Genomic DNA, 11,198 nt, shown 5'->3' with positions numbered 1-11,198 from the left:
GTGCAGCATTTTGTCCAAGCAATAATAAAAAGACATTTAATTTATAATTGTTCTTAAATCTCATTTAGTTAAAGTATGAGTTGAGTGAATTGTTACATCTCTACTGTTAGATAACATGCTTACACACAACAGGTGAGTGATTAAACGCCTCGTCTCTTGTTCTGTGTCCTCTCAGCTGAGTCTAATGAGTGAAGATCTCTCCGCTTTACGAGACCAGCGAAGCACAGGCATCCAAAACCTCCAATCAAACCTCCGCTCACTTACAAAAGAGAAAGATGAACTCCAAGACACGCTGAAGAGAAGCAGAGAGGAGGGAGAAACACTGAGCCTGGCTCTTCAGAAGAGTGAAGAGACGGTACGCTTGTTAATAATGTCTATAGTGTATCATACAGTCGTTAGTTCACACTGCTCACACCCAGGAAAACTGCTCATTGCATATCAACTTTGTTGCTAGATTTAGCAGCTTTTCAGACTACTCTAGCCACTTTTTCTTCACAAAGCACCTAGCAACAAATTTAGCTGTTTTTAAAGTGTTTTTGGCAACTCTAATGATAAAAAGGCACATTTTCCCTCTAATTTACACAAAAAGAGGAAATCAAATTTGAGCGGGAGAGAGAGGTTTCCCCGGTAACGCTGTGCACAAAGCAGTGCTCCGCTCAAGCGCTGCTTTATCAAATATTACGTGCAAGATGAAATAAATTACATCAGCAATTTTTCTGAAGACAGTTGGTTTCCTTCTGAAATACAGTGATATAAAAATTTATATATGATTTTTAAACATGCAGTGCTCATGTTCTTTCAACGAAGTCAAAGCCTTTTGGAAAATCTATTTGTGGCGGTCAGTTTTGATATAGTGACGGGCACCACAAGTAAATCAATGTACGGGAAACCCTGAACTACCAATACACTGCTTAAAAAATATAATTGTTCAGAATGTGTGGTTTACTGGTTCATAAGAAAATACATAATTTAAATGTTCAAAAATGTGTAAATGTTCAATATTTCAATGTTGTATTTAAAAATAAATCTTTTATAAAGCGGAGAGTTCCGGTGCTTGACTCTGATTGGCTGAGCTGTGTTCGAAGCTGTTGTAAATGACGCTACAAAGTAACACACACCTTTGTTTACGTTTGTGTGTTGCTCGGCAACCACTTTGTAGCAACCACAACTGTTTCTGAGGAGCTACATTGTTTGGTGGAAGAATACTGTGTTTATTAATATCATTACACTTTATTTGCTCTGTTTTATTTTGTGAAACCTTGCTACGTATATGGAATAACCGTTTTATAAAAGCTATAACCCCCGTGAAGCTGTGGTTTACAGTGAATTTACCTAACAACGCCCCTTAGCTGTTATAAATTCACTGTAAACCTCGGCTTCACGGGGATTATTGCTTTAATAAATGTATTTATCTTTTTAGTTTTACTAACAAATCTCAATTAACATTTCAAATCGTATTCATAATCGTATTTTGTGCTGAGATTTGAGTGATCTGATTGCGTGTTCTTTGCAGTTTTGCATTGATTACATGATGTCATCTAGCAGCTTTTAGCAACAAATTGTCTCGCCTTCCAGCAACTTTCCCTGAGGAGGAGTTGGCAACACTGTTACATAAAGTAATTTGTCGTGTCTTTAGAGGAAGCAGCTGACAGAGGAGCTGGAGTGTCTCGCTGGCTTGAAGGATCAGCTGGAGAATGAGAAGATCCTGGAGTCGTTAAGAGACGCCACGAAAGAGAGCGATCAGCTCAAACGAGAACTGGAGGGAAAGATGGAGAAGGTGAGGACTTTAAATGTGCTGAGAAGAGCAGGTGTAATACATCAGACTCCTACTAACTGGATCTGACGTCAGACTTTAGCTCATTTAGCTAAATACTTGTATTTTATGCCATGATAAAAGCCTAAGATGCTGACATGGCATCAAATAAAAAATATTAGTGCTGTCAAACGATTAATCGCATCCAAAATAAGTTTTTATTTACATAATATATGTGTGTGTACTGTCTATTTATGTATATATAAATTTATACACATACGCCTATATATTTTGAAAATATTTACATGCATATATTTATATTCATATAATTATATATACGTTTCATATATAAACATACATTTTTTTTATTAATGCGCGTGTGTGTGTTTATATACATCATAAATATACACAGTACACACGCATATATTATGTAAACACTTTTATTTTGGTTGCGATTTAATTGCATTTAATCGTTTGACAGCACTAAAATAATATACTAATACTACTACTTTAGATTATTAAAATGTACTTCACACTAAGAAAAAATGGTTCTTCCGAACGTTTTTTTTGGAGAACCAAAAATGGTCCTTCTATGAAAACACCCAATGAGTAATGTCACTAAGTGTATATTCACTGTAATCGTACTCCCACAGCTGGCACACACTGAATCAAAAGCAGAGCAGCTGGAAAAGCAGAAGATCCTGCTGGAATCTGAAGTGCATTCCCTCAGTCAGGTGATGGTCTCTTCATGTTCTAACCCAGAAGAACCGGTTCCTTTAACTAGCTTTTAAAGCTGCGTCTCGTTGTGTTTCAGTCTCTCTCTGAGGTGAACTGCAGCGTGTCTTCAGATCAGTCTAAACACCCATCTGCACATCTGATTCCTGGGATTGAGGCGTCTGCTGAGAAACTGCAGGTAGATGATGATGATGATGATGAAGATGATGATGATGATGGTGGTGTGTGGTCTTAAGACTGTTTTAATAGCCTGAGGAATGGTCTCTTCATGTTCTAACCCAGAAGAACCGGTTCCTTTAACTAGCTTTTAAAGCTGCGTCTCGTTGTGTTTCAGTCTCTCTCTGAGGTGAACTGCAGCGTGTCTTCAGATCAGTCTAAACACCCATCTGCACATCTGATTCCTGGGATTGAGGCGTCTGCTGAGAAACTGCAGGTAGATGATGATGATGATGGTGGTGTGTGGTCGTAAGACGGTTTTAATAGCCTGAGCTTTTTCCTCCATGTGAAGGAGGCCTTTGCGACGCTCCAGCTGATCATTGACCGTCCCACTAATGCTTTAGCGGCTATTAACCGTGAAGAATGGGCCGTGATCTATCAGCTGCTGCAGATTATTCCAAAGAATCAGAGAACTGTCGTCGTTACACACACCAAGAAAACAACCAGACTGAACCATGTGCTGATCAAGATTGCGGTAAGAGTACACGAATCACAACCACCAACATCTTTGAGATGAAATGCTAACCTGATGACAAACCACTGTAGGAGGCTTACAGGAGACTGGCGCAGCGCTATAAGACTCGCTTTGAGACGCAGCTGCAGCGTGATGTGGCCTCGTTTGAGGAGTCTCGCCTGCAGGACCTGCTCGCGCTCACGGCTCAGTCTCCGTCACAGTCTTTCCGAGCGCTCCAGGATGACTTCCAGCAGGTCTGGGATCAGAGACTGACGTGTCTGCTGGAAAGATGGCAGCAGTACCTGCAGGTATGAGCATTTTTGTTTAGCTACAGGGCTGGGTGATATATGTTTAGAAGACATTCGATTGATCAGCCTTAGATTATGTCCAGTGTTTTCCATACATTGAGTTATTTGTGGAGGCTCGTCAAACAAATAGATTTTTCAAAAGGCTTATATGTGACTCTGCAGCACAGAAGCCGTGTTAAGTCGCTGGGGGATATTTGTAGCAATAGCCAACAATACATTGTATGGGTCACAATTATACATTTCTCTTTTATGACAAAAATCATTAGGATATTAAGTAAAGATCATGTTCCATGAAGATATTTTGTAAATTTCCTACCGTAAATATATCAAAACTTAATGTTTGATTAGTAATATGCATTGCTAAGAACTTCATTTGAACAACTTTAAAGATGATTTTCTCAATATTTAGATTTTTTTGCACCCTCAGATTCCAGAGTTTCAAATAGTTGTATCTCTGACAAATATTGTCCTATCCTAACAAGATTATTTATTCCGCTTTCAGATGATGCATAAATCTTAATTTTGAAAAATTGACACTTATGACTGGTTTTGTGCTCCAGGGTCACACATTTCGTTGAATAAACTGAGCACTGCACGTTTCAAAATTAAAATGCAGCGCCGGTGTTTGTATATTAATGTATCTTTGAAAAGAACCGACCGTCTTCAGAAAAGCATCAATGGCATTTTCATTTAGTCTTTTCTGTAATGCCTGATAAAGTAGCATTTGTGAACGCAGCACTTATTTGATTACAGCCGTTACCGTGGAAACAGTGTTAATTTCGTTGACGAATAATTTTCGTCAATTGTCGTCAACAATTTTTTTCACCGACAACGAGACTATAACTAACTAAAACTCTTTTTGAATGACAAAAACCATGACGTAAATCTATTGACATTTTCGTCAACGAATAAAAACGAGACAAATGTTAGGGAGGGACGATTTGGGAAGAGATTCATTCAGAACGAATCTGCTGCGTGGTTCGGAGGTTAGACGCGTACATATGAACCGGCGGGACATAAGCTAACATACACTTGCTGCTCGTTGCATAAAACGTTCAAAAATGGCAATATGTGGGAGTAAGAGAAGAGCAGACATATGGATAAACCTGACGACGCAAGACAGAACTCCGTTCGGTCTGATTTTCTGAGCGCAGACACTGAAGCACACACACAGAAAGCGCCTCTCACAGCGCGCGAGTAAGTTACTCTCTCGAGTCACATGAACAGAGAATTACACACAAAATGATGTCGAATTGTTCGTTTTGATGAGTATTCACGTAAACACAGTTGATTACGTCTTAAGTGAAGGTAAACCGTAGGGAGAATGTGTATCAGTGCATTGCATCCATTGCAGCCGTGCATTCGGTTTTAAAGGGCCAGCAGCCTAATTTAGCTGCTATTGTCCGAGCCATTGATGTTAATCAAGCAACAAAAGAAAGACAGAAAATCACGCACTGCTCTTGACCGAAAAACTTTAGTAGCCCTAAAGATTCATCTAAATTTATTTATAGAAATAAATGTCTGCTTGAAAAAATTAGGAATATGGTAAACGGGTTGCTATAAAGAATGCATAATTAGCCGATATAACCATTGGTATTTCATTAAAAAGAAGACCATGTTCTGTTCTTTTTTTAAAATTAAATAAAACCACTTCTCATAAAGGCATGTTGTGTCACCGCAGTTAAGTCGGTGTCTATCATGATAAAACCTTAATATCAAACCTACTGTATATGAGTTTGGAAATTTTAGAGAAATGTTTAATAAATGCACTGCAACTAAACAATTAGATTTTAGTCTACTAAATTTACTGTAGATTTAGTCGACTAAAACTAAAAACAATTCAGATGACTAAAATATGACAAACTAAATGGCATTTTAGTCAAAAGAATGACTAAAACTAAATCAAAATTTGCTGTCAAAATTAACGCTGCGTGGAAACCGCTATATTTCTCTTGCTCCAGCAGTGACACTATTGTCCTCTGTAGAGTTGCTTTATTCATCTTATGAAATTACTTTGCTGTTATTGTCCTGTTTTCTTTGTGTGAAGCTGCTTTGAAACAATCTGTCTTGTATAAACTGTCTTGTATAGAATTAAACGTCCTGGCCGTATTTGTCAGTATCCTGGTACTGATGTGTTTTATCTTTGTGTGTTGATCAGCCGCTGGAGGCTGGTGTAAGGGTTCTGGAGGAGGGTTTATCCAAACACGCAGTGATGGTGTCAGAGGAGCGTCCGCACCGGATCCGTGATCTGGAGGAGCTGAGATCTCTGCTCGGATCTCCTCAGGCCTCTGCCGTCTTACAGCTGCTCCAGCGACAAATCTCTCGCCGCTCCAAAGCCACCGAGCATCTCAACACGTTTTATTTCGTAAGCGATGCATGCGTTTTGAAATGCTGCTACGTGTCTTTGTTCCGCACCTTTCCTGACCATCAGTTCTCGTTGACAGGCTCTGTTGAATCGATGCGAATCTGTGCGCTTTCCTCTCATATCTGCCTCTGCCGAGTCCGAGCAGCAGCTCGAGGATCAGAGGAGACAGACTTTAACTCTGCTTCAGGCCCAGCACGGCACTTTACCCAAAACTGAGGCTGAACTTCTGCAGGACAATCAGCGAGTGTTACTGCAGCTGCAGCAGACGCAGAAACAGATGGAGGTACGGAGAGGGATGCTGTTATGCAGGCTTAAATCTGCATGAAATGGAAATTCACACTTCTTTATCATTAGGATATTAAGTAAAGATCATGTTCCATGAAGATATTTTGTAAATATATCAAAACTTAATGTTTGATTAGTAATATGCATTGCTAAGAACCTCATTTGAACAACTTTAAAGATGATTTTCTCAATATTTAGATTTTTTTGCACCCTCAGATTCCAGATTTTCAAATATTGTCAGATCCTAACAAACCATACATCAATGGAAAGATTATTTATTCAGCTTTCAGATGATGCATACATCTCAATTTTGAAAAATTGACCCTTATGACTGGTTTTGTGCTCCAGGGTCACATTTATTCCGTTCTAATTTAATTCTGTAAATTAACTTTTGATTTTCCGGTGCATCGGTGTTGCGCTGTACTTAAAGCATGCTCGCACAGGCAATTTAGCAGATTTTATTTGATTTGCCCCCAAAAACACTCACTGCCTCTCACTCACTCACCTACCTCACTCACTCACTCACTCACTCACTCACTCACTCACTCACTCACTCACTCACTCACTCACTCACACACTCACTCACACACTCACTCACTCACTCCCACACCCACGCCCGCTCACTCCCACGCTCGCTCACTCACTCACTCACTCACTCACACACACACACACACACTCTCTCGCTCACACACTCTCTCTCAATCACTCACCTCACTCACTCACTCACACACTCTCTCACCTCACTCACTCACACACACGCTCACTCGTTTTAGGTCCGCATTAGCTATGTTTCCATCCAAAGTTACTAAATTGCAAAATTGGAATATTGCATAAAATATTTGTGAATAAAGCACCGTTTCCCTCCTGTGCGTTGAAGAGAACTTCCTGATTAACTTGCGCTAAACATCACGAAGAGAACTAAATTTGCTGCAGCAGGAGAAGGCACTGTATATAATAGCTTGTGTGTACAATAAACTACGAGCTTCAGAGCGCGCAGACGTCTTTAGGAACGCAGTTCTGAGAGTTAATTATAACGAAGCACTCTGACGAGACTTTGCTCAAGCATTTCAGATGCAGTGCGTTGAGATCGGTCTGTTGATTAGTCCAGTTTTATTCTGCCCCGTCACAAACTCGCATGTCTTTTTTGATGTGCATTAAGAAATTTATTCAGTAAAAGTGTTTCTGTCATAGTTCATGCGCATGTTTTCTTACCGGATAAGACATTTATCCTACTTAGCTGAGCGCATAAGAGTGTTGATGTGACTTTCTAAGTGTTTTATGCACATCTAGTGCTGATTTCTCATCGTTTGATTTGTTTAAATGTCTTCTACAGTCATAGACGGCGATGAGTTTGACCTTAAATTGTGCTCGAGCACCAAAGAGAAGAAGATGGAGGAGCTGCAGAAGAAGAAGAACGCTCGGTTTGAGAGGTAACCGCACCGAAACATCACGTCACTTCTGCTGCCGTCAAAACGGCTGAAAAGCTAAATTCGAATTTTGCATTTAAATGATCAATATTCGAATTTAAAAGACATACTTTCAGGGATCCAGGATCACTTTAATTTTTGATATTAAAAAGAAGTGCATTCTATAATCGGGGTCTCCTCTCTGTTAATAAGCATTACTCGGACCTTTCCTAACTGTTCCTCATGCAGTCTGGTGAGCAAGCAGCAGGAGGAAATCAACAAATGGAAGCGGAGAGCGTACAAGATGAAGGAGAGCCAGCGAGACGCTCCATGCACGCCAACCAAACGCCTTCCTCCTCTGACAGAGACCGAACTCAACTCGCCCAAGAAGACCTTCCTGGACTCGCCCAAGAGCAAGTTCTTTGACGTGCGCTCCAGCGTTCCTGTCCCCCTCCAGCATCCCACACAGTTCTTCGATAACTCCAGCCTCGAGGCGGTGCCAGGTACGTGAGCGCTGCTGCCGTGTCTCATACGGTCACGCGTGCAGATCAGTTACTGTGAGTGTGTTCATGTTAGAGGATGCCTGTGCGCCAGCCGAGTCCTTCCTGGATTCTTCAGACAGCGATGAAGAGGGTAAATGCTCACGTGTGGGGTGTTCTTCACTAACACACTCCAGTGTGTTTAACCTCTTAACTGTCACCCGTCCCCTCTACGTTTACTTCACGATATTACAATTAAATCCTAATCTAATCATGACAAACTTTATATCGTTGGAAAGGTCTAAGACTCCTAAATAGATATTTTATCACAGTTTTTTGTTAAAAAATGATGTAGGAAAAGTAATGATTAATTTATGACAAGTGCACCTCAAAAATCTACATCATAACAGGAGTCCTGACATTTGTAGCAAAAAAAATCACACTTTAGAAATTATATAACAATTGAAAACTTAAAATCTCACAATTCATCCTTTGAGAACCATTTTAAAATCAGACATTGCATTACCATGAAAATGGTACATCAATATCATATTACAAAATGTTTTCATTTATGAATTATACACATTTAAGTTTGGATCGTGCACTTTCACGTCTATGTTCAGAAATGTGAGTGACGGTTGGGGTTAAACTGCAGGGTTCCCACGGGTCATGGAATTTCTGGAATATCATGGGACTTTAAAAGGTCTATTCTACACATTGAAAGTCAGGAATTTAAAAAAAAAAATTTTTTTTGTCCAAGTAGTGGAAAATCAGGGACTTTTGATTGTCGCTTTAAATTTTAGTTTTCATTTATCAAAATGCAATTTTTCTATACCGTATTTTTATTTTATTTTTTGGCGGTTCACGCGTTTTGCCGGTTATGGTTAGGCTACAGGGCTCGACAATAAGGAGCCAGAGCCAGCGTTAAAGAAGCTCACTTGTAGTAATTTGTTTATAATAATAATTTTATTTGACTCATCAACTGGCAATCACTGAAGTCAAATGCAGTCACCAGGCTGTACAACTGGAGTACCTCGTTTTAGTTGTTTCCTAATGAGGATTTACACTGTTTTACAGAAGCCTGAAAGACTTTCTTGACCGTCATGTCATTGGATTACTGATCTTATGTGACCTTGATTTTTATTTTATTTTTCAAATTATTATTTTTTTTGTATTTAAAAAAAAAAAAAAAAATGTAGGCCTATTTTTTTTATTGTGAAATGTCCCAATTGAAGTACAGGATGTGAAAATTTCAGATAAATGTTCATGTTATATATTTGTGATTAGTTCAAAATTTAGATGGATGTTTAAAATAGGTATATAATATCGATAAATCGATCGATATACTTCTGTATCGTATAGTATAATTTTTTGCGGTATCGGCAAATATCGTATTGCTGGGTATGAGAATCGATATCGTATCGTGATGAGCTATCCGATTTACACCCCTAGCAATAATCCTGATATTTATGAGCAATGATTAACCATTTAATGATTACCGTGCAGCCCTAATACAGAACAATAATAGTGCTGGTTTCTCCATTTCTGTCACCTGATGGAGTTTGGTTTCATTGTCACCTTTGGCTTGTTTAGTGTGGGTTTAAATGACAATATTCATAAAACCGTATCGCTTTTCATCTTATTTTGCATGTTTATTAGTGTGACGCTGCATTAAAACAATCTGTGTTGTATGAAGTGCTATAGAAATACACGTGACGTGAATGCTCCTCTAACTCTGTCCGTGTTTGGTTTAGATTCCAGCTCCAGCGCGGCATTAAATGCAGCTCCAATTAAAGACTGGTGGCAGATTCCTAACGCTTCTCCAGCAAAGCCTGACGCTAACGCATGCCCAACACAGTAATCGCTGTTCTTTGTCTTTTTCTTGTATGTTTTTGTTGACACTTTCTGTTTTAATGTAAATAAAGTCAGTGTTTAAAAAGCTCAGGTGTTTTGTGTTGATTTGAGTGGTTCGGTTTATATCGGTTACACGTTCACACCGCATCGCTTCTGTTTGGAAGTCATTTGATTCCTAAACTCTCAGGATTCACATCTTTAAGGCTATTGCTTGGATTATCCTGAAATAATTAGTCTGGGGAACTTAGTACTTTTCTGCTTTACTTCTGAAATCCACTGTTGTGGTTCTAGCTTCTAACACTGTTCCAGTATGATTGAACGTTTGGTTTTGGTTTTTTTCAAAAATTGCTTTGGAAAAGCATCTGCTAAATGGTTCGATGTCAGTGCAAAGATGTGTTTGTTGGGTGATATATGTGTTATACAAACAGATTTGCTATATTCCCAGTTATGAGGGAATGATGTCAGAACTTTGGCTGATGTTCTGTCGAAGTTATGAACAAACATTCATAGAATATTTGTTAATTGATCTGATCTGTAGTGATGTCTTCAAAACATAGTTTGAAACATTTAAAATGTTACTAGTGTTAGAATTTTCAGAGAACATTCAAATGTAACACTCCCATTATATTTGCAAAATGATACAACGGAACGTTCACTTAACATTTGCATAACCAAAGGAAAAAATGTTTTTAACACTTCTGAAGTAACGTTTATAACCTATAAAGGGTATGTTAGAAAAACGTTCTAGCAACTTTAGTTTTTTTGATGGGATATATAGCTTTACGTGGTTTTTAAAATGTTTACAGGCAAGTCATTCAGAATTGCTCTTGAACTTTAACAGTTCCGCTTTAGTTTCTGAATGAGTTTATTGCCAGTGAAATGGACTCTACTGTAGTTGTGTAGTACTCGAGGCCGGTCTCTAGACCATTTGTACTCGGTCTAGTCTTGGTTTCAGACTAGGAGGATTTGGGATTTGCCCCGCCACTCATCCAAAGTATTTGAGAGATTAGCATGACTAGAAACATGTATATATTTATTATAAAAATAACCAAATACTAAGAAATATCTTGCATTTTTAGTCGATGTACAGTATCTTATTTCAGTGCTTGTTTTGTCTTATTTTAAATCGTTTTAAGTAGTGCTGTCAAACGATTAATCGCGTCCAAAATAAAAGTTATGGAATGTGTACTGTATGTATTTTGAAAATGTATTTATATTAATATAATTTATATTATATATATAAATATATTATATAAACATATTTTTCCTAAATGTGTGTGTGTATTTATATATATATATATATATATATATATATATATATATATATATATATATACACAGTA

General features: G+C 38.4%; 2 protein-coding genes across 2 annotated transcripts in view; both read left to right on the top strand.

Moving 5' to 3' along the window:
• LOC107573438 (centromere-associated protein E-like) overlaps positions 1-6,197 on the top strand; it is a 32,502-nt gene extending 26,305 nt beyond the window's left edge. The window contains exons 42-50 of the mRNA XM_016259873.1: positions 176-355; positions 1,637-1,777; positions 2,407-2,487; positions 2,568-2,666; positions 2,997-3,179; positions 3,251-3,466; positions 5,625-5,831; positions 5,911-6,114; positions 6,186-6,197. Of these exons, the coding sequence (XP_016115359.1) occupies positions 176-355; positions 1,637-1,777; positions 2,407-2,487; positions 2,568-2,666; positions 2,997-3,179; positions 3,251-3,466; positions 5,625-5,831; positions 5,911-6,114; positions 6,186-6,197 (1,323 nt within the window). The remainder of the gene's footprint in view (positions 1-175; positions 356-1,636; positions 1,778-2,406; positions 2,488-2,567; positions 2,667-2,996; positions 3,180-3,250; positions 3,467-5,624; positions 5,832-5,910; positions 6,115-6,185) is intronic.
• A 1,239-nt stretch (positions 6,198-7,436) lies between these two features.
• On the top strand, positions 7,437-9,886 carry LOC107573436 (centromere-associated protein E-like). Its single transcript, XM_016259872.1, has 4 exons — positions 7,437-7,546; positions 7,772-8,025; positions 8,099-8,155; positions 9,756-9,886. The coding sequence occupies exons 1-4, from the start codon at positions 7,437-7,439 to the stop codon at positions 9,860-9,862; spliced, it is 528 nt and encodes a 175-aa protein (XP_016115358.1). The 3' UTR covers positions 9,863-9,886.
• Positions 9,887-11,198: the final 1,312 nt, after the last annotated feature.

This window comes from Sinocyclocheilus grahami, unplaced genomic scaffold (assembly GCF_001515645.1).
Source record: "Sinocyclocheilus grahami isolate Dianchi unplaced genomic scaffold, SAMN03320097.WGS_v1.1 scaffold1943.1, whole genome shotgun sequence".
Lineage (NCBI taxonomy): Eukaryota > Metazoa > Chordata > Actinopteri > Cypriniformes > Cyprinidae > Sinocyclocheilus > Sinocyclocheilus grahami.
The sequence above is the reverse complement of the archived record's forward strand: the minus strand, read 5'-3'. Positions and strand labels throughout refer to the sequence as shown.